The sequence below is a fragment of the Lathamus discolor genome, chromosome 1 (assembly GCF_037157495.1).
Source record: "Lathamus discolor isolate bLatDis1 chromosome 1, bLatDis1.hap1, whole genome shotgun sequence".
Taxonomy (NCBI): domain Eukaryota; kingdom Metazoa; phylum Chordata; class Aves; order Psittaciformes; family Psittacidae; genus Lathamus; species Lathamus discolor.
In genome coordinates, this window is record NC_088884.1 from 142191258 (window position 1) to 142214426 (window position 23169).

Here is a 23169-nt window from a genome sequence, read left to right on the forward strand (position 1 = left end):
ATTCTAACAATTAGAAGCATAGCTGGACAAATTTTGAACCATGATAATTTTAATTGTTCTATACATGTTTTCCTTGAATGATAAACACCTGAACTTTCATTGTCTTTTCCATAGGATTTTAAGACAGGATTTGGTATCACTTTAATCCCTATGAACGTGGCAAATGTAAAACAAGTGGATCGGACTGCAAAGCAATCTTTTGAAATAATTACTCCTTATAAAAGCTTTAGGTGAGAACCTTAATATTTACATTAGAAAATATGTGAATAACTCATGCACTAAAAGTACTTGTTTCATACTGCAGTGACTTACCTAGTTTAGGTGAAATGGTAATGCTTTTATTAAGAATGCTCAGCATTTTTTTAAAAAGCAGGACTTTCTTTCATTTGTTTAGCTGTGTGCTTCATGTCCTTATCTCTGTGACTAGACATCCTATGCCCACAGATTCATATTTTTATGTAGCCTTCTTTGTTCATTCTGTGCAAGAGCAGAAGAAAAAGTCACTTTAACAACTTGATTCCCTCTTAAAGAATAATAAGCTCCAGTGTTAAAATAATGCTGAATCCATTCACTATTAAGCTTTTTATTCAAAAAGAGAATGACTAATATGCCATTCCTTGTAGAAATCCTCCATTAAAATTGGTGGAAAGTTTCACTTTGTCTGATGCTGTGACTTGTCATGATTTTTAGGAAAATAAAAGTGTGTGCTAATATTAGCCCTTTGTTATGTGCTGTAGTGTTTGTTAAAAGAAATCTTAGTAATGCAGGAGAAGAAGAAATCACTTTGCTCTTCCAAATTTGCTAAATCTTAGCAATTTAAAGTCATTTTTGTTTCTAAATGTTTTCATTCTCAGTCAGCTAGAGGATTGGGTAGATTAGTCTTGATCAGTGGTTTGAATCTGTTCCTAGATGGTAGATGGCTAGTTCTTTGACTTTCTCTAAGTTGACACCATGTTGGTTTTTGCTTATTATTATTTATATTTTTCAAAAAGGTAATTTTAAATAAAAAGCATTTTTTGGCTGTTATAGTTAGTTTGTTCTCATTGCTCACCAAGTCTTTGCTTCTTTAGGTCGTTCTCCACTTTTGTTAAGGTTCAGGCTTTCAGTTTGGTACATGGCAACATAAAAAGATTGAAAGTAACTAAGGAATGTAGCTTGAATGTTACAAAATCTATGTAGCTTGTGCTAGTAATGGTATTGTTGAAAACTGAGCACAAAACCAAAGGAGTTTTCATTGACTGAAAATACAAAATAATACATTCCATCTTAGCATTTATATCTGTGTAGAGGAAGATTTTTTGACTTGGATTTTGGGTGTAAAGGTAATAAATAAGAGACTACAGACTGTGTTTAATTGGGCTTTAAAATAAAGATCAATAACACAGAAAAGTCAATTGTTTCAGCTTTACAGCAGAGTCTGAAAGAGAGAAACAGGACTGGATTGAAGCACTGCAGCAATCAATAGCAGAAACTCTGTCTGATTATGAAGTAGCTGAGAAGATTTGGTTCAATGAGTCCAACAGGAGCTGTGCTGACTGTAAAGCTCCTAGTCCTGACTGGGCATCCATCAATCTCTGTGTTGTCATTTGTAAGAAGTGCGCAGGTAGGGTAATTAATAACAGACTGTATGTGTTCTACAAAATGTCATATTTGCATATCTCTGTATGTCCTTGAGTTGCCTTTTTTCATTTTTACAGTGCCATCCTTGTGAAAGATTTGACAAAAAGCAAACATTCTTTTTATTTCTTTTTTGTCTTGTACTAAGGTCATCCTTGTTCTAAAACACTTGATTGCATACGTGACAGGTCTGTGTGGTGATTGGTTTCCCTCAGATGAATAATCTTTCACAATTAGTGGAAATTAAGACACACTAGCACTTTGTGGGAAATGGCTGGGTTTTGCAAGGTGGGATGCCAAAGGATAACAATTATCTGTGTTTAAATCTGGGATATTAATTCTGTTACATCAGGGCATATATTACTGCCAGTAGGGATAGCTTTTTCAGATACTACTGAAAATCTAGTTTTATCATGTTTTGTGTTCAGATACGTGGTCAAGCAGTAGATTCAGGGAAATAGTTTACAACACCACATTTTCTTTTGAAACAAGGCCTCATAGAAGTGTTATATATCAGAGAACTCACTTTCTTTATTCATTAATATCAAATGCAATCCCATTCTTAAAAAAAAAAAAAAATAGGGGCTTAATGGTGCTTCTGTTTTATGTTCAAATAGCAGTTAAAATAAATCTGTCTTCATTAATTATTTTTGTTATCTTAGCAGAAGAGAAAACCAGTTTCACTGCTTTAGTTAAGTAAAAATACTCTTGGATTTTCAGGACAGCACAGATCTTTAGGACCAAGAGATTCAAAGGTCCGGAGTCTAAAAATGGATGCCAGTATTTGGAGCAATGAACTTATTGAGGTACATTGTGACACTGTCTTTGTTCCCTCTTGAAAACTACTGCACGAATAGGAGTTATTTATTGCTTTATTCACGAACCCCCTGAACATAATAGTGATAAATATCATGCTGCTGTTATAGTAAACGATGTTTTCAGGAATAACATACCTTTGTGTCATTTAAAATATTCATTTGTTTTGATAACTAACTGTACAATTCCTCTTAGTATTTCTTCAAGCGTATAGTTTTTGGAGGGGGAAAAATGTAAAATGCTTTTGGAGAGCAGTCATGATGGGCAGTATTGGGAAGGGGAAAGGAAAGGAAACTTCCTGCTACCAGTGTAGCTGATTGGGGTATTAAAAGGTGGTACTGATAGAGTGTTGAGTCATCAGTGTTTTCTTTAAAACATGTGGTAGTCTTTTCTGACCTTTTATTGGAGTTCTGTAATAATGTATTGAAATATTATAACTGGTTCACCTTGTAAAGCTTACTTGCTGTGGTGGTAAATGGTAACTACAGACTTTAATATTCATTTATAGATGACATAGACAGTGACTGAGAGAGGCTTCTTTCTCAACTTTAAGCCACTGAAAACTGTTTAGAAGCTAACTTCATGTTTGTGCTATTTGCTTATTTTTCCCTTGCATATTATCCAGCTTTTTATCATCATTGGAAATAAGAGGGCAAACAGTTTTTGGGCAGGAAATCTTCCTCCAGATGAAGAGCTGCATATGGATGCCCCTGCAGAAAAAAGGATAGCATTCATTACACAAAAGTACAAGGACGGAAAATTTAGGAAAGCACCCTTTCCCTACAAAACCAAGGAACAGTTGAATAAGGTAATATTAGAATGGGTAAGCCCATACTATAACTTCTGTGTTGTACGATATCTGTGTGTAATTTGGTCATCTTCTGAAACAGGTGAGAAATTCTCACATTCTCACAGAGTTGAACAAGGTTCGCATATAGTAGCTTGTAGCTAACTGGAAATTAAGCAAGCTGAAATTAATGATGAAAAAATATGTGTTCTCAATGTTTCTTTTGCACATGTAACAGAAATTCTTTACAGTTATAAAGTGGAAAGTGCCAATTGTAATTACTAGTTTTTGTGTCATTTTTGAGGTCTGTTTGACTGACTTCTAATACCTGTTGAATTTCATGGCAAAAACATATGCAAGGTTTGGGCTGCTGATGATTTGAGGTTTTTAGGGTTCATTTGTTTTTTTTGTGGGGTTTTTGGTGTTTTTTTTTTTTTTTTGTGTGTGTGTGGTTTTTTTTTGTTTCAGTTTGTTTTGGGGGTGTGTTTTAATTTTTTTAATTTATTTTGTGGTTGTTTTGGGGTTTTTGGGGGGGGTTGTTTGGTTTTGGTTTTTTTTCTTTTTTCTTTCTGCTTTTTGTCTAGATTCAGACCATACTTGATGATTCCTGCCACTTCTCAGTGTTTATGGTCTTTGAAAATGCAGGGGAACTACATGAGGTGAAAGGATTTGCATCTAAATGACATGTACTTGTTGCCAGTAACTTTCTAATTTAAACAGGCTTCTTGTTTTCCCTCTCCACAATAAGGCCCTGTGTGCTGCTGTAGTAAAACAAGATGTGCTAGAAACCCTGATGTTGCTGTTCAGTGGGGCTGATGCTATGTGTGCCACTGGAGATCCTGTTTACAGCACTCCATACTTACTAGCCAAGAAAGCTGGACAAAGACTGCAGATGGAATTCCTATACCATAATAAGTTCTCAGGTAGGGTAAATTCCCTTTGATCTTTTGATTTTATTTTGAGCAAAAGGGAAGGAAGGAATTCAGAGGAAAAATGGGCGTTGAGTTGAACAACGGGTATAGCAGGGGAGTTGTGCTGGTGTTAACTGTACTTCAGCAGTGTATGTAATTGTATACAAGTTACTTTTATTTTGCTCAGACATCAAGTTTAGGACTTAAAGAAATAATAAAGCCCGTGGTAACTCATAAACCTCATACCTTTCTTTATAACACAGAAGAAAAACATCATCTGTTCTGCTAAATAGTATCAGGCTTTTACCAGAAAAAAAATGGGTACATACAGTTAACATGTATCTAAAGTGCTTATCTGGGACTTTGTTTTTTCTTAAAAATTATTTAATTTAATACCTACCCCTTCTGCACACAGACTTACCTGTTTTTTTCACAAACTCTCATCCCAAAATAAAACTCACCTCTTGAACCTGTAATGAGATCTATCCCAGCAAACTGTTGGGTTTTTTGAGTCACAACTTCTGTTACAGCTTGAAGCACATCATAAACTTTGGCCTTGAAAGCCAATGTTTTTATTGCACTGTGTGACTCTTATGAGGCTCTTGAAAATGGAAAGCTATTCTTAATAAATAAATAAATTTTAGAGTATCAATATGCCTGAGCTTACCTTTTAAAAGGGCTGTACAGTAGCCCTTTTAAAAGGGCTGCTGAAGCAGTCTGGGTATGCAAGTTCACATGCAGCTTTTACACTGGAAAAAATGAGCTATGCAGTCCTGCAGCCAGCCTTATGGACATACTGCTGATCCAACTTTCCATTCTGTTGTGTCATTCTGCAAAGTAGCACTGCATATGCTGAACAACAAAGGTTTTTAGTGGGAAATGCTTTAGCGCTTCCTGAAGCAACCATGGTCCCTTACGTTCTGCCTGGGTATTTCTCTGATACAAGTGCCAGGCACTGGATTGTAGGATGTTGAGCTCAGTCACTGTGCAAACATGCAGCTCTATTTTTTTGCTAGCTGTGCTCTCAAATGATCTTAAGGCTATAGAGAGACATTGGCTTGTTTTGTTTTTTTACCTTACTACTGTTAGCCTTCAAGCCAAGCCAGCGTCACCGTGTGCTGGTGCTTAGTGTTCTTCTCTTCAGAAAACAGGAGGTCATTGCAGGTTGGCAGTGATTCTCCTAATCGTTGTCTGCTGTGAGAGTTGGTGGTTAAATTCTAGGTTAGCCCTCAAGAGAAACAGTTGCCTTCTGTTGAAGTATGTTACATAAGGGATGAGAATAAAAGCTTAATACACAAGAAAGCCATATTAGATTGCATTGGCAAGCAGTAGTAGACAGTTAATGTTGTAATATATGTGAACTTATTTTTTGATGAGTATGTAAGAATTTTACTCTAATTATGAAAATAAATCAGTAAAATGTATTGTAGTAAAGATGTTACAATCAGCTACATATCTACAGATACGCAGTTAAAGACCTGTGGGGAAATGGTTATAACTGATAACTGAAGTTCTGTATGTTACTCCTTTGTCTTTTAACAGATTTCCCAAACTATGATACTTGTTTTGAAAGTGGCTTCTCTGAAGATTCTTCACGTTCCACCTTCCTTTGTGAATTCTTATACAAAGTTTCTTCTAATACTGCTAAGCTTCTTACAGAGAAGAAATTAAAAGAAGGTATTTCACTTTTAATTCATGTGTTTAAATAATACATGAATATGTATGGTTGGATGAATACGGTTCTTTTTAACTTCTAGCATTACTTTTAGAAAGATAAAATATCTTTGATATGAAACATCCTCTTTTGATTCAGTAGACCTCTTTTAAATAAAGAAAATACTGATTGTCTTAATCTCTTTATTCAGTGGTTGACAGAAGAAAACACAACTACTGAAAGACTGATCATTTAACAAGTAACTAGTAAATAAAAAATCAGTTAGAAATACTTCTCCTTTTAATTATATTTAAATGGATGCTACTGACTGCCAAAAGAGAGTGTCCAATCTTAAATGATAATATTCCAGAAATCTTTTAAAAGTATCAGTGACTTTTTAGTAAGAGTCCAAATGGATAAGACCAAGGATATTTCTCAAGCTCACAAATTTTAAAAGTATTCCAAGTAGAAATGAACACTTCCGACAACCTTACACCAGATTGAACTTCGTGAGGTGAAAATGTGTGTATATCACAGTAGATATGTTTGTTTTGAGAGAGATGTTACCAGATAATTTTCTTAGCTTTTCTTAATCCTCTTTCTCCCCAGTTGTGTTCCTATTTTTTTTTTTCCATCTAAGCAAACAAATGATACGGATTTTTAAAATCTGGGTAGATTTGTGGTTGAGTTTTTGCTCCTAAAATATTGACATGGCATCCTATGTCAGTATATACATATTTTGTATGATTCTGTCCGTATTCTCTTGGTGTGTGCCTTTATGATCCTTAGTGGAGATTAAAGCAGTCTAAAGCAGATAACTCCTATTTAAATATACTTTTGAAGAATGTGTATGTTAGTGTGAGTGCAAATTCTTGAAAGTATTGGGTGATCAATTGAACTAGTGCCTGATCACAGGCATTTCCCAGAAATTTTGCAGTTGTTATCAAAGACCTATTGTGGCAGAGGACTGCTGCTGGACAGGACTTTCTAGGGGGTTGTTCAGAAACTGCACTGAGCTTATTCAGGGATGAAAGGAGTAATTGCAAACCTCATGTCTGCTTGCTCTAAGTCCAGGCCTTGTCTTCTGTCTTATGGGTATCTATATTCATGTAGAAAAAAAATAATAATCCTACTGAGAGAAGTGGAGTGCAGATGCAAGGCAGTACTACTGGACTCTTTAACACTGACAGAAATACAGTATCGGGTGGTAAATACCTGTATAGATTTAAGATTTAGCTATAAATGGTAATAAAATGTTTTCTTTTGTAGTAGAGTATAGCTGGGGAGAAGCAATGGGAGTGAGCCCTCAAACAAGAAACAACTGAATTCTGTCTTCTATGTAAGCTTTTAGTGGACAGAAAAGAAGCTGCTTTGAAAGTTTGTAGTCTATTTTGGGGAGATTTTGAGGGAGCGGTTTTGTTTGCTGTGGTTTTGTGATAATCTTGGATTACCCGTGTAATTGTCGGGACTGATGTTTGTCAGGACTGACTGGGATGAGTGCTATACAGATACATAGGAAGATAGGTTTCCATGACCATTTGTGGTTCAAGAAGACAAATGACAAACAGAAAAAGGGAGGAAGATGTAATAACAACACAGTTCAACAGCAAAAAAAATAATTTTGATTTGTAATTTTGAAGTAGAAACTGCTCTTGCCTGAAGGCATGTCCTGGGTTGAGCAGCAGCAGTCATTTTTCTCCTTCTTAGGAGCTAGTACAGTGCTGTGTTTTGATCTTTTGGCCTTGGAACAGTGGTGATAACGCCGATGTTTTCAGTTGCTGCTCGAATGTTTGGTCTGGCCAAGGACTTTCTGAGCCTCATGCTCTGCCAGGGAGGAGGGGAGGCTGGGAGGAAGCAGAGACAGGACACCTGACCCAAACTAACCAAAGAGGTATTCCATTCCACAGCACGTCATGCCCAGGATGTAACTTGGAGGGACCCGGAAGGGGTAGAGGGACTACAGGGTTGGACGAGGTATCGGTCGGTGCTCAGCTGGGGGGAGTGGGGCGAGTTATTGGTCGGCTGGTGTTAAGGTGTTGTATTCTTTCCTCTTGTTATTTCCTTTAGCATTATTATCATTGGTGGTAGCAGTAGTGATTTGTGTTATACCTTAGTTACTGGGCTGTTCTTATCTCAACCCGTGGGAGTTGCATTCTTTTTGATTCTCCTCTCCGTCCCTCCAGAAGCAGGGGGAGGGCAAGAAGGGGGGGAGTGAGTAAAAGAGGTTTGTGGTTGGGTTTAAACCACGACAAGGCACTAATGTATCTCAGCCATTTGTAAGAAGTATTGTGACAAGAGGGTTTTTTGCTATTAAAAACATAAGCCATGTAATATTTTTTCCCTTTCTCTATTGATATATTTCCCCTGCACCAAGAACTGTTTCTACCTTTATAAAACCTCATTAGCATGAAGCAATAAGAAATATGCATACTACAGATTGCTGGGAATGGGTGGTAATACTTTTTTTGTTCCCTTCTTACTGTCTTTAACAAAAAAAAAATATTTTCTACCAGTGCGTGGGAGATACAGTTTCAGTTCCCTCTTCTGCCTGTAAAGTTACAAATCAGAAGGTCACATTAACAAAGAAAGTGACCTAGCTGTTTGTTCTAGACAAAAGAGAAAAGCTCTCCTGTTGAAGCAGTTCTGAGTTGCTGAGAACTGAGTTCTCACTAGGCTAGAGAGAGAGCATCATTTTCTCACTGGGGATTACAGCACTTGTCTAAATTTTGAACCCTGCCCCAGTGGACATTGGGCTTTTGATCTACTGATTTGTGTTATTATTTTTTTTATGCTCTTTCTGGAAAGTGCTGCAAGCCAGAATCGTGTTATGGTCTCTAAATATTAAATTAGAGTTAAGTTCTTCCTCAGTGTTACGAATCTCTGAGGCAGTTGTCAGTCTTGCCTTTAGTGCCAAGGGCTAAAAATTTAAATGCTTGGTTTGTTGTCACAGAAAACTGTTATCCCTTTGTGGGCTGAGCTCTAATGGTAAAAGGACGCTCAAGAAATCGTTTGGTGCTGTGAATTGAACCCAAGTTTGAGAACGAGGTAGAACACTTGGAAGTACAGTCCAATTTTTCATTATGTGCATTCCAGTGCAGGAGAGAGTAAGCCAAGTCTGTGTGTACTTCTCATGATAGCAGCATCAGTGGCTTTAGCAGGGGTGCATGACTTTTGAGGAAAATTCTTGTTAATTAGTAGCTGTTGATGATCAGCAGGAAGAGAATTTAAATATTGGTGCTATTATGATGCAGTGGATCAAAAAAGCAAAGGTTAGAGGTTTAGAGGCTCAGGTTTGATTTTTTTTTTTGCTTCCGTTTTTAGTGTAAAAAGTTCTATGGAGCTGTGTTAACATCTTTGATGTTCCAAAATCGTCCTTGAGGGTTGTAACTTTTTAATTAATACTGAAGTAGTGCGCTATTTTGTAGAATAGGTTTTGGGGGATGGGAAAGGGAAAGTTGAGGGTCAAACCCCCACTTTTTATTTCAGTATTTAAAATATGTATTTAGACAGAACTAGATAGCAAGTAGCATGGATGAAATACCACATAACATCCCAACTAAGTACTGGCTAACTAAAATTGCAGGTTTGTTTTTTGTTGGAATTTTGTGGGATTGGTTGGTTGGTTGGTTTGTTTTTTTCCAGAGCTGTCAGTCTCACCTCTGTGCCTGGTAAAATCTTGGAGCACATTCTCCTGGACAGCATGCTAAGGCACATGAAAAACAACAAGGTGCTTGGTGACAGCCAGCATGGCTTCACTAAGGGGAAATCCTGCCTGACCAATTTGGTGGCCTTCTATGATGGGGCTACAGAATTGATGGATAAGGGTAAAGCAGTTGACGTCATCTGCCTGGACTTGTGCAAAGCGTTTGACACTGTCCCACACGACATCCTGCTCTCTAAATTGGAGAGATATCAATTTGATGGATGGACCACTCGGTGGATAAAGAACTGGCTGGATGGCCGCACACAAAGAGTTGTGGTCAATGGCTCGATGTCCGGCTGGAGACCGTTAACGAGTGGTGTCCCTCAGGGATCGGTGTTGGGACCGGTCTTGTTTAACATCTTCATTGCTGACATGGACAGTGGGATTGAGTGTGCCCTCAGCAAGTTTGCCGATGACACCAAGCTGTGTGGTCCGGTTGATATGCTGGAGGGAAGGGATGCCATCCAGAGGGACCTTGACACACTTGTGAGGTGGGCTGATGCCAACCTTATGAAGTTCAACCATGACAAGTGCAAGGTCCTACACCTGGGTCGGAGCAATCCCAGGCACAGCTACAGACTGGGCAAAGAAGAGATTCAGAGCGGCCCTGCAGAGAAGGACTTGGGGGTGCTGGTTGATGAGAAAATGATCATGAGCCGGCAGTGTGCGCTCGCAGCCCAGAAAGCCAACCGTGTCCTGGGCTGCATCAAAAGGAGTGTGACCAGCAGGTTAAAGGAGGTGATCCTGCCCCTCTACTCTGCTCTTGTGAGACCTCACCTGGAGTATTGTGTGCAGTTCTGGTGTCCTCAACATAAAAAGGTCATGGAACTGCTGGAACAAGTCCAGAGGAGGGCCACGAGGATGATCAGGGGACTGGAGCACCTCCCGTATGAAGACAGGCTGAGGAAGTTGGGGCTGTTCAGCCTGGAGAAGAGAAGGCTGCGTGGGGACCTAATAGCCTTCCAGTACCTGAAGGGGGCCTATAGGGATGCTGGGGAGGGACTCTTCGTCAGGGACTGTAGTGACAGGACAAGGGGTAGTGGGTTAAAACTTAAACAGGGGAAGTTTAGATTGGATATAAGGAGGAAATTCTTTCCTATTAGGGTGGTGAGACACTGGAATCGGTTGCCCAGGGAGGTGGTGAGTGCTCCATCCCTGGCAGTGTTCAAGGCCAGGTTGGATGAAGCCTTGTGTGGGATGGTTTAGTGTGAGGTGTCCCTGTCCACGGCAGGGGGGTTGGAACTAGATGATCTTGAGGTCCTTTCCAACCCTAACTATTCTATGATTCTGTGATTCTACTAGTTCTCACAAATACTTTATCCAGAACATTTGCAGCTGTATAGGATTTTAAGACTTAGAAATAAACAGAGTATTTTCCCTTAGAACCTGCTTCTCTGTGGATGGTGCACCCCAAATTATATTCTAAGAACTAGATGTAAGCTAGAATGAGTACATTATTATTATGAGTAGCAAAAATACGCTATGTCACATTCTGTATTTTACATCTGTAAGAGGGAAAAGGCATTTGATCTTAATGAAAGATGCCAGGTAATACTTTTAAGTTGCTCTGCAAATTGCTTTACTCCACCTTTTTTTTTCCAAAGTCTAGATGGCAATTATTACATAGTCCAGTATATCTAATTCACAGTTATCTGAAGATAGAATTCTTTATGGGGTAATTTAACTATGCTCAGCAACTGTAAGTTGTTACATGTTGAAAGCACCCTACAAATGTTAGCATTCTGTAAACTACAATGTTATAAATGAATTTACCCTTGCCAGGTATATATGTGAATAGCAAGGAGAGAGATCTCCAATTCATTCTAATGTGAACACGCCACCCTGAAACGGCTATAGCTACCGCCTGTCTATGGTGCATCCATTTATCTCCCCCAGTATCCAGGAATAAATTCGGTACAATTTCATTACTGACACTTGGACCTGCAGTAGGGCAGAATTGAGCTCAGCTACTGATGCACTTAGAAAGTGGTATTCTATTAATATTTCTGTGCTTTAGTTTTTCATCCCCTACTATTGTGATAGCAATTTTTTTTTTTTTTTTTTTTAAAGTTAGTTGTGTTAAATAACTTGTAGTGTTTTCCTGGTGTTTTCTAGTAGTGTGCAATGGGTACAACTTCTGGCATGTATGTTATTTTTTCTAGCCTGTTTGAAAGGTTTGAATTGTTTTCCTTAGTCTTGTGACACTGAGTGGACACCCAAGCATTACTGAACGGTGGAAGACAGATTGACGTGGTTTTGGCCTCTAGCTCCTGTAACATGAAAGAGACTAGCCCTTTTTTGCTACTGCATACCATTATTCACTCACTCATTTTGCTATCAGCTCTTGACAGAATATATTGCTGTTGTGGCTTTCAGTTTTTATAACATTGTAGCTTGTTTTCTTTTTGCTTCCTTAACTCTCTTCTGTTAAACAGGTAGCGTGGTATTGTGTACTAGCTCTTACTCCATCAGGTTGCACAGTAACTGAAATAAAACCCTGTACATCAGGAAAGTTAACTTATGAAGAAGTTGAATATTTAATATACTAATAAAGTAAAAATAAGTGTGCTACATTTGAAACATTCTTTTCTTAAATTATCATGTGCTAGAGTTTCTACAGGTTAAGTAGATCAACACAGAAATTGAATTTTTGTCCCACTGAATTCAGTAAGACTGACATTTCATCGTAAATGTGTTATTGTTACAACAGAGCTATGCATCCTGGGAGGCAGCTTCTATAGGAAGAGGTAATTTTATTATTATGCCAACTTTTCTAATATTTCTATTATTTCTTTAATTATAGATTGCAACAAAAGATGGTGCACTTTGGAAAGTGGTTTTCTGAGCTACTATGAAAATGATAAAGCTACCACTCCTAATGGTATGATTGACATCAGTGAAGTTATCTGTCTTGTAGCGCACAAGTCAGACTTCTTTTTAAGTAGAGGGTAGGTTCCCAAATTAGTATTTCAGTAAAAAAACTCAGGTGTTTCAAAGATTTTATTCTGGGTTTTTAGAGCTGTTAATTAGTTCCTGAATTTTAAACACGCAATTTAAATAAAAAAAGCTGAATTGTTTTATGTTAACTTCAAAAATAACTGCCAAGTGGTATTTGGGGATTTTTTTATTTTATTTTATTTTTGTATAGTGATATAATGGAAATGTTAGGGTAATTTAAAAGGGCAGCATAAATTAGATACATCTGTTTCTTATTAAAACTGTAATGCATATTCTCAGTGCTTAAAAGGTTGCATGATGATAAATTGAACAATTAATACTCGTTTTTCTTTATGGGGTTGACCTCTGCCTGAAGCCAAAACTCTTGCTTTGTTTTTTCCTGATAATAATGCAACAGATTAGAGTTCTCCACAATGCTTTCTGTTTTGGTCATATCTATGGGTGTGAAACCCATTTTAAACCCATTCTTTATCATATAGCTGAGGACAACAGTGTAACTGTTGAACATTGTGTTTGTTTGAAGATAACTTTTTTGTGGTCTTGTTTTTCTTTTATGGCTCTCTCACATACTATTTGCACATTAAAAACATCACATGGAGATTCACCTAAATCTTGAGTTGCATTCCAGTGACACTTGGTTTCTTTAGGGCAACATTTTTGTTTAAACTGCACTTTGAATCTGTCTAACAAAGTCCATAACACTTCCTTTTAAATTTCCTCATGTATGTGTATGTAAAAGAACAAGATCTTTCTACAGTACAATGCTATTATACTTGTAGTTACAAAGCATAAATTTCTACAAAGAAAACAGTCTATTCAAGTAAGCTTCTGGAAAAGATAGTGAGAAGAAAGGACTTCAGCTACTACAGAGATAAAGGGTGTTCAGAGGGTAGAAATCCTAAAACATTTTGATGCTTCAACATGCAATAAAATATGATGGAGATGGCTTTCACTATTCTGCAGTAGCATCACTTTGTGGTATATAGAAAAAAAGAAAAATACAACTTCTGTTATTGAATATAGCCTGTTGCTTGCTACATCTGCAAATGGTTTCACTTTGGGATAATTAAAAGCATGTTGGCTGAATGCTTTTAGGGAATGGCTAACCCTTTGCTGTGCTTTACCTGCAGTTGTGTAGTTTTATGAGAAATTTCCTTAAGTTTGATATTTCATGTAGTGAACAATCAGTCCTTAAAATGTCTGTTCTATTAGTCAGAATTAAGTATTTACATATAATTTTCAAAGTTGTTACTGAAAATGAAAGAACTATATCATATTCAGTTCTCCAGATTTAGGCAAATCTCAACCTCCAACATTGAAAAGAAAAAGTATACTCCATCTATTTGGATTCTCTTAAGAGGCCACAGTCAAAATCATACTGTAAATTCATGAACCATAATTTATACGGTAAAGACAGATCCTAAGTACAAGATACTTGCTTTCCAAGTTCCAGACTAATTTCAACTGATTTGCATTTTCTTCTTTTACTGTCCTTATTTGTCAGTTAAAAATGGAAAAACAGGGTCGATCTGTTTAAATAGTGATATACTTTTTAAAATTAAGAAAACAAAAACCAAAAAACCAACCAGGAAACACCACCCCCTCCCCCCCACCTCCCACTCCCCCCCCCCAAAAAAAAAGTACCAACCCATCAACTTTTAAGAACCTCTTGAGCTAACAGAAACTTCAAAGGGTAGTCATAAACACAACAGAACCAAACGCTTCCTGGTGATGGCAGGTGATGCAAGCAGTAGCAGTGAGCATGAGTTCCACCTAGGAGGTTGAGGCTAGATGATAGGAAAAGCCTCTTTGTTAGAAGTGTGGTGAACAGGAGCAGGTGGCTGACAGAAATAGTGGTCCCCACCCTTCAAGGTTTTCAGGGCTTTTCATTGCTGTTCTGTTGTATGATTAGTGATAGTCCTGCTTTGAGCAGGAGATTAAACAAAGTGACATCCTGCAGGCCCTGTGAGCTAACATTTATATGATTCTGTGATTTGTTTACAATTTCCTGTTCAATAAATTGGTCTGCTTATATTAAACCTAAACAAATTTTTTTTCAGTGCATCACAAAAATATACTTGCTGACATCACATGAACTTGCAAAAGGAAAAAATTCCCTTAGAATTTTAATGACCATATGTAAACATTTTTATTGTCTTCAGAATTACTGAAAAGTCTGTAATGCAGTAGCCTCTAAACACATACTATTAACCTGAAAAGCATTTTGATCATGTTTTATTGTAAAATACTCTGTTATTAGCTTGGTTGCACTTGTAAGATGGAGGAGAAATGTACGTGGATTCCATTCCATAGGTATGAAGTAATGAAAAAACAGAAATGAGACTCTTGTGTGCCTGCTGTTAGGAAGACTAAATACAGCTGCCTTTTTCCTCTTTCTTGCTTTAGGGACATCTTTACCTTTGAAATCTACTTAATGTCAGAACGTGTTTTTTTGTTTGGAGCTGAAACTGCATATTCACAAAGAAAATGGACTTGGGCAATAGCTAAGGTAATACTGATAATTATCTTTTCCAGTTAGGCCAGGAGCCTTTGCACAAAGAATAGTGTCACTGTTAGCTTAAAATCCTCTGAGAAGCCATTCTTGATGAATACTGCTCTATCTTGTGTGAAAGGTTTCTTGTGCAGCAGGAAGGAATAACATCTGTGATTTAATGTTTGAAACAAGATAATAAAATGGAAAAAAGAATTGAAGCAACATTTTAGTGCCAACGTTAAGATTAGATTAAAGGTGCTCTAGTATAAAGACATACTATATGAGTTTATTTCAGCTAAGTTGTTGATGCTTGCAATTGTATTCTTTTATTTGGTGAAACAGAAGTGGTACCATATTTTATAGAGTAGCAAATGCTAATAGTTGCATTACTAATTAAATCATTGTAGTTTAAAAAGCAAAAGTGTTTGAATTGTGGACTGTGAATGGAAAAAAAAATTATTCTTGGTTTTATAATTTAAATTTAGTCTGTATATGGGTTAATGAGTAATAAATCAGAAAGTCTGTTTTTTTACTGTGGCTTTCATCCTTGAATCTTATAGATTTGCAATATCTTGATTTGTTTTTTTTAGGGGAAGAGGGGTTTTTTTCTTCATCTGACTCACCCCATTTTCTTTGGTAGCATTTTGTTCCCCCTGTGGCTGATTGCTTATTAGAGAGACACTGTGACCTCATTGGCCAGCTGTACTACAAAGACTGCCATAACCTGGATCAGTGGAGAAAAGGCTGGTTTGCTATAGAAAAATCGAGCCTTTATTTTTGTCTTGAAATGGAGAATGGTGAAGAAGATTCTATATATCTAAGAAGGCTGCAAGAGCTAAGTAAGAATTTTGCTTGTTGTCTAGAATTCAGGAGATATTCAATGGAATTAATTCACTTTTAAGGACATTTCTATTACATTTTAAAGTCAGAAAAATTAGGGAGCTCACTGACTATTCCTTTGCATAAGCCAGATGCTCTTCCAACTCTCATTTAAATACGGAGTTGCTGCAGTTCTGTCTTGGATTTTTTTCCCTACTTAATGGCACACACTAGAGAGATTTTTCACAGCTTCGTAATAAATGAAGACGATTTTTGTGCCAGTTGCAGCAGTATGCTTTTTACAAGAGTACAGAACTGAATATAGTATATAACCTTTTGGGATTATTGTCTCATATTTTTGACAGGGCAGAAATACTCACTGTAGAATGTTCTTGAGATGATTGGCATGCCTGGTTTTAAAATACTGAAATGCACTGGAAAAATTACAATTATCTTAACTGTTTCACAAACTAATAGACTTTTCTCCTTTTCAGATACTAGAAATATCATGACTTGTATAAACATTCTTATCTTTCCAAATGGTCTTCTCTGACCAATTTTATATCATTGTTCGTAATTATGCTCTGAATCCTCTTTAAGCATATCTGCCTCACTTGTTTTTCTATTGAAAATGGCAATGTGTTGTGTAGGAAAGTAAAAATATTTTGAGATTTTATATTAAAATAACATAGATAAGATAACCTAGCTCTTTACTGATGATCCTCTTTGTAAATGATGTCAGATTGTGTGTCTATTTTGCAGAAACTTGCCAAAATGCCATTGGGCTTTTTACTGATTATTTCCTGCCACCTCACATTTGCTGTGTACAACACCATGAAGGAGGCTTTTAATTGGGAATATTTTTATGCCTCTAGCTTTCTTTAAACTTGTGAATACCTTTTGATGTTGATTCAGAATTAAAAGGTCAGGTAGTAGGAGTACTGTTTCTGGTACTAGTTTTGATAATGCAATTATAATTGCTCCTACCCTAACCCAAAATCTGTGTATATCTCAAGCCTAGAAATTAAACACATATTTAGCTTTCAGCTGAAAATCACTTGCTTAGGGTTTTATAGATGTACAACAGAGTTGTAGTTCTTGGAAATGTATCCGTACTTCTGTCTTTTGTTTGATTTCTGCTCTGTCAAAAATAAGTCTGTTCCACTAGTAAGACTCAATTCCGTAACTGAAACTTTCCAAGTAATGACTCACCAGTGGAAGCAAAGTCACCATCTTAGTATTTGAGTCAGTAAATGTAAATGAAGCCAGGAGTATGTGTGATTCAGAAACATCATACAACATGCATCAGAATGTTTGTATTGAGCTTCATTGCTATTCAGGACTTTATTGTCTCTGGGAATTAGTTGAGGTAAAATGTAAGTTGTATTTGAGACCTAAACTTCAGAAAAAACCCTCAACTTTTCAGAATTTTGAATTAGTATGTAGGTTATTTAATTTACGGGTTTTATTATAGTGCACTGAATGGCTTTATAAGCACCATGACTGGAAACTATCCAGATGTATTTTCTGTCCTCTGTATAATGTATGTGTTTTGCAGGGTCCTGGTTTTAGCAGGAATAGTATAAGGCAACACAAAGAAGGGTGACAGTATACCATGTAACTCAAGTTACTGTAAATATCTGTAGCCATTAAGGTGCAAGTAAATGAATGGATTCAGAAGTCCATCTTACTTCTGAATCATTATATCTTCTAGAATTTATATTTACAAGTTTATTGTTAATATAAAAAAGTAATTTAATAAAATTTTATTAACTAAAACATTCAAAAGTACTGTTTATAATTTCTTTAATTTTCTGTATTAATTTTTTGTGTAAATATACTATTTTATGGATTTTTGTTCCCATTATCAGCAACATTCTTTGAAATATTTAAAAATTCCATACTCTTTTTGTCAATGAAGATGATTCTGAATAAGCATGTGTGTATGTTGCGTGCGTGTGTGTGTATATATATGTCTGGGTAGATTGTATGAATTTATGTTTTGTTTTCAGCAATCAGTAGTATGATGCAAAATGGAGAGAAAATAGATGTCCTGTTGCTCGTTGAAAAAGGAAGGTAAGGATCCCATCTGAAAAAAGCTTTCATCTGCTTTTATATTGATGTCTTAGAATTCTTGCTGATCATGAAGCTTTTTCATTTGTGGTTGCTACAGAGAGAGTAAATTTGCAGACATTTTAAAGAAGGGAAAGTCTTTGTGTATCAATTACGTTTTATGTCTGTGTCAGGAAATTCAAACAAGTACTGCTTAATTAAAAGCAGTTTTCCCACTGAGAAAATTATTTCCTCAGATTAGGCTGCCAGTAAGTGTTTCTTCAAAAGGACCTACCTTCTTTTACCCTATAACGAAAGGGTACCTCTTTGGAGCATTTCGTGCTCACTTGTCAATTTTTTTCCGCTTTTAAGTCCCAGAAGTCTTTGCCTCAGTCTGTGTACTTTAGGATTGAGAGGGAATGTATGAGTCCCCTGGTTAGTCTTACTGTAATGTCTGACCTCAGTTAACAACATGTTAAGTAGAAAAGAGTCGCATACTGGTGAAACAATCACGATCCATACCTGCTTTGAAGTAGGTAATATTCTGCTGAAACGACTGTCAAATATAGTGATATGGGAGATTGATACTTCAAGTGCGATAGAGGATTTCTGCCTCTTATGGGTACAAATTTAAAGATCAAAGTAAAATTATTGAAAATAATTCTTATTTTGTAATGAGTTGTTTTGTTTAGTGTGGGTTTGTATTTTCTTTTAATTTTACTTCACTCGTAGATGATTGGACAGATGTCTGTGTAACAAGTGGTGCAGTGTTTACAAGATCTTGAACCAATAATAGGTTAATAAAGGATTTTTTTTTTCCGTCTTCAGGGGAAAAATATCCCTAACAGATAACCTTTGACATCTGTTTGTAGTTGAAGAAACTTCTTGGGGAAACTCACTGTAACTGTGTATTCTGAATTTTAACTCTTCATATGATACTGTTTTAAGTTCCAGAAGTCAGTAAGGTGATGCAGATCAGAAACAAACACTTCTCCTCTTGGGTTGTGGGTTTTTTTGAGGAAACATAGTGAAAGATTCAACATTAAGTAAGCTGCATACACGCACCAGGGAACCACAAGTATCCCATTCAAGGTGCAGTCCAACAGATAAATGCAAACTATGCATCTAATTCCATAGACATCAGTGCTGAGCAAAACATCCAGCTCCAAGTCAGCTTTTATTAATTCTTTCATTATAATATTTCTCTCTAGTAAGGGCAGGTTTTCTCTGAAATGTTTTAATATTTTAATGGAAATTCTGAAGTATTTGAAAATAATTTCAGCAGGGGCACTGACTGACTTATGGTAGTCATGAATATGTTTAATTTCTACAGTAAAGTCTGCCATAAAGAATTTAAATGCATAGTGTTCACATTATCTTAACTATTAAAAGCCATATGGATATATATGCTTTGGCATAGTCATTCTTGCTTAGGATAGTACTCCAAAACTACCCAGGTGTTCAGCACGGTTGCATGATATTGCATCTTGCAGTGATAAGAAATTCAGTGTGTGTGTATGTGGGATTAAGTAATAAAATCACCTTGACCTTTAGACTCAGTTATCCAAAATGGAAACAAAGCCAACAGTCCTTCTGCCCCTCCAAATCCTAGATAAATTATTTAATATCTTTGAGATGTCATCAGCATCAAGTAAATTATATATTAGAGTTTCAAGTATATTTTGTCTGTTATTTTTTCACCAGTGCTTGTCTAATGCCAACTTTGGCATAGATTAGTCACTTGGAAATATGCATGTTAATTTTTAGTCACTTAGATGCAGGATAAATGATAATAAAAAGAAGCAGTATTACAAGAATGAAACAAAAAAGCGGGATTTTTTCCAGAATTAATAAAAGTTTGAAAACCGCCTCTCCTCAAAAAAGCCAAGAAAGAAAACCCAATCCATTTTTGCGTAGATGTGGTTGATATCTTACAGCATCTTGAGTATTTTCCTATTGAAGCTCATATTGCTCATGTTGGTTTTGTTACTGACTTCAGACTAACTTCCCATTACTTACAAATACTTATGACTTTTTTTCAAGTCTGTCATTTGGTTGATTAATTAGGGAAAACCATACATTACAGATATCGTATACCTCTGTCTGACACTTTTTCCATTGGCTACTGTAGGCAAAAGAATGACTTCTTGCAAACGGACTTCTCACTTAAGAGTGATTGCATATGCAAGTAAACAGCTTTAGAACAGTGAACTTCAAATCTTACAGCTGAATTAGATACACTAAATATATGAATTCTGAACTTTTAAAATATATTTAATATATTTATGTGTATGTAAAATTCATGGGATGCATAATGTTCCTCTGATCCATACCTACTCAGAGGAAGATATTACAAGATGTATAATGCTTTCCAGCTTGTATAAAATACAGTAATTCAGAATACTACCAAAAGGCATGTGATATTTTTCTTAAGGTTCTTTAGGAATTAATACAATCCATTCCTGCTCCCCGCCACTTTTTTTTCTGCTCTTCCTTTACCCTGTTTTCTACTTAGCACCTTGCTGTTCTAACTGGCAATATTCAGTGAAAGAAGACTACAAGCTCAGATGTTAGGTGGTGGTAATTATACTATATGTTGCAAGTTAATAGTGTATTATGAGAGGCTGAACCAGGCTAAAGCATTTTCCAGGCAGCAGAATTGTTCCTCTTTTGAAGATAGTTGTTGTTTTTGAAGCTCAACGTTCTTCCTGCGTTTATTTTCACAATAATTCTAGACTTTTTCTAATACTAGATTTTTTTTTTTTCAGATCTGAAAGACGTTTCATGTTTGTCTTTGGATATCTTTGCTAAAGTAAATTAGAGGAACACATTCCCTTTTGTAGTGCCTGCTAACATTTTATTGCACTCTGATCTCTGTTGGAACATATTGTCCAACCTGTTAGAACCATCTCCATCCCACCTGGAAATTCTGACTTCTCACAACACTATTTTATTCTGCCATAAACAGATGATCATTGACCTTCTCTTATGTTCCACTTTCATAATTGAAATTCTTCTTGCTAGAAGTGGCAAGCCATTTTCCTGATTTCTATGTCTGACACTGCCCTCTGTCACACAGAGATGTCCTCTGGTTTGCTTCATATTCAGGTGTTTGTTTTATTCCTTCCCCCATGCCCCTTGATCTCGCCTGTCTATCTGTAAAATTTGTGAAGTGACTGGTGATACTTGATCTCTTGTTGCCGTCCAAACAGAAGTTGCATAGCAGATAGGTGAAGAAGCTACTCCTGTGTAGTTCAGCAGAGGTCACCGGAGAGATCTGTACACTGAAGAGAGGAAAAGTGTCTGAAAACAATTGTATACTACAGTAATTTTTAAATACATCTTCTGTATATAAAATCCAGTGCAAAATCTCTTAATACCATACTGTAAAGAAAAACAGTTGTGCAGACAATTCCGTTTCAAATATTTCATTTTTTCTGTAATCATTTAAGCTGTTTGGTGTCAGTGAATGTTTTCAGACCATAATGTAATCCAGATGGTGCTTTTGGTTTTTCCCCCTTCTCTTGTAATTAAGTCTTTCTTATTATAGATAATAAACCTTCCGTACATACTAGCACAATTTCTTTATGCTGATGGTTCATTAATTACAGTGCTTTTTTTCTTAACCCTTTGATGACAGTGTTAAGATTTCCTGTAAAATGCAGTCATGAGCACAAAATCCTAGAATCCAGAAATAATCTAAACATAAGACTCAGACAAGTGAAAGGACTAGTGGTTGCATTATGATGTGCTGGAGATAAGACCCTTGAAACATTGCTGACCTTTGTTACATATCTGTAGTTATTAGTGGAATTTCCATGCTTTAATTGCAATTTGATTATTCCAGTATAATTTCAGAGTAATGTATACTTTCTTAGTACCTCTGTTTTCAGACATGTAGATTATTATAATCACTTGCTGGAAGCACTGAATTGTGCTGATGTCTCTTTCTCACCCTTCCTAAAGCTTTCTAAGCCACTTCAACTGTAAATTGGCTGAATTCTGAACTGTCTCTGATACTGGTTTCATTTCCTTTTTTCCCTTCCTCTCTTTTATGGTGTGTAGTAAATGCTGAAATTCGTTCTCTGACTTACCTGACTATTTTAGGTGACCACGTTGGAGATTTTTATCTGGGTGAATATATTTTTTTTTTAAATAATTAGTTGCCTTCCGTGAAGAAGCAGCAGGGGTTTTCACATTTCATTTTTTTACCAGCAACTTCTCTTTTCATGACTGTCAGTGCTATATGACTGGTACTTAAACAGATACCCTGTTTTCTTTCTTAATTAGTGAGTAACCTCTTCCTCTGTAATTTGAATTTATCTCAACAGCTTTTCCAATCTTAGAAACAATGAGAAGCATCATGTCTTGTAGTTATCATGTTTTTTTTTCCTAATGTGACACACAGAGGGGAAGAAGGAAAGATCCACAGAATACAAGGTAGTCCTCTTTCACATAGTTTAGGTAATGCGTATCTCATTGCAGTTGATTGTCAGGCTCATGATTCAGACTTCCATGTGTCTGTGAAAAAATACATGTAAGTTTATATTACCCTTGAAGTTCAATACACTACTATATTTCCTCTCTCCTCCTCTGGTATGGATTCATTGCTATATTGCAGAATTGCTGTTGTTTAGAAGTAATATTTTCACTTTACAGTATGCTGCTTCCTATACATATCATAATCCTTTCGATAACAAAAATAATAATCAGTTGAGACTTCCATTTATCCCATTGCATAATACTGTAATGCAAATCCTGGTGTTTAGCAGGGAAAATAAAAACACAGTAGTATGCATATATGTTTGTATCTCTTGTGTTGGGAAGCACTATAAATCTTTTATAGGTCGTAGTCTTAACAGCTGCTAACCTGTGAATGCTAGTACTGAAGGAATAGTGTAACGTGCACTGTCAGACTCTTTTCCACTTAATTCAGACTTTTTCATTTCCCCTTGTACATGGTTACACCTATACCGCAGGATGCCAGGGTGATGTGCTGTTTGGAAGCCATTGGTTGAGAACTGCTCCTGTAGGATATCAGTTCTGACAGGTCTTCAGAAAATACTTGAAAATACTGAATTAGGCATGCTATTTTGGTGTAAAAAATTGAGAGCTTTATGCAAATTACTGCTTTTTCTTAATAGAAGAGAGAGGCTGAGTGTTTCTACTAGCCATGCACGTGTGGTGGTTTATATGACTTTCGAAGTTATGAAGTAGAGGCTTTATGAAAAGGGGCTTCGGTAGTGTCTCCTACTCCCCTGCTGAATGGCTAAGTCTGTATGTTCTGAGAAAACTTCAGATCCTGGGTCTGTGTGCGCACATCAAATGCAGCCTCACTTTCTATCGAGGTAGGAATGC

At 36.4% G+C, this 23169-nt stretch overlaps 1 protein-coding gene across 5 annotated transcripts in view; it reads left to right on the plus strand.

Moving 5' to 3' along the window:
• The window catches only part of ARAP2 (ArfGAP with RhoGAP domain, ankyrin repeat and PH domain 2), a 139222-nt gene that overhangs the window by 65838 nt on the left and 50215 nt on the right, over positions 1-23169 (plus strand). For all 5 annotated transcript variants that reach the window (XM_065699315.1, XM_065699324.1, XM_065699295.1 and 2 more), the window contains exons 10-19: positions 115-230; positions 1404-1603; positions 2338-2423; positions 3059-3241; positions 3969-4143; positions 5674-5808; positions 12292-12436; positions 14853-14955; positions 15581-15779; positions 17772-17835. In XM_065699315.1, the coding sequence (XP_065555387.1) occupies positions 115-230; positions 1404-1603; positions 2338-2423; positions 3059-3241; positions 3969-4143; positions 5674-5808; positions 12292-12436; positions 14853-14955; positions 15581-15779; positions 17772-17835 (1406 nt within the window). The remainder of the gene's footprint in view (positions 1-114; positions 231-1403; positions 1604-2337; positions 2424-3058; positions 3242-3968; positions 4144-5673; positions 5809-12291; positions 12437-14852; positions 14956-15580; positions 15780-17771; positions 17836-23169) is intronic.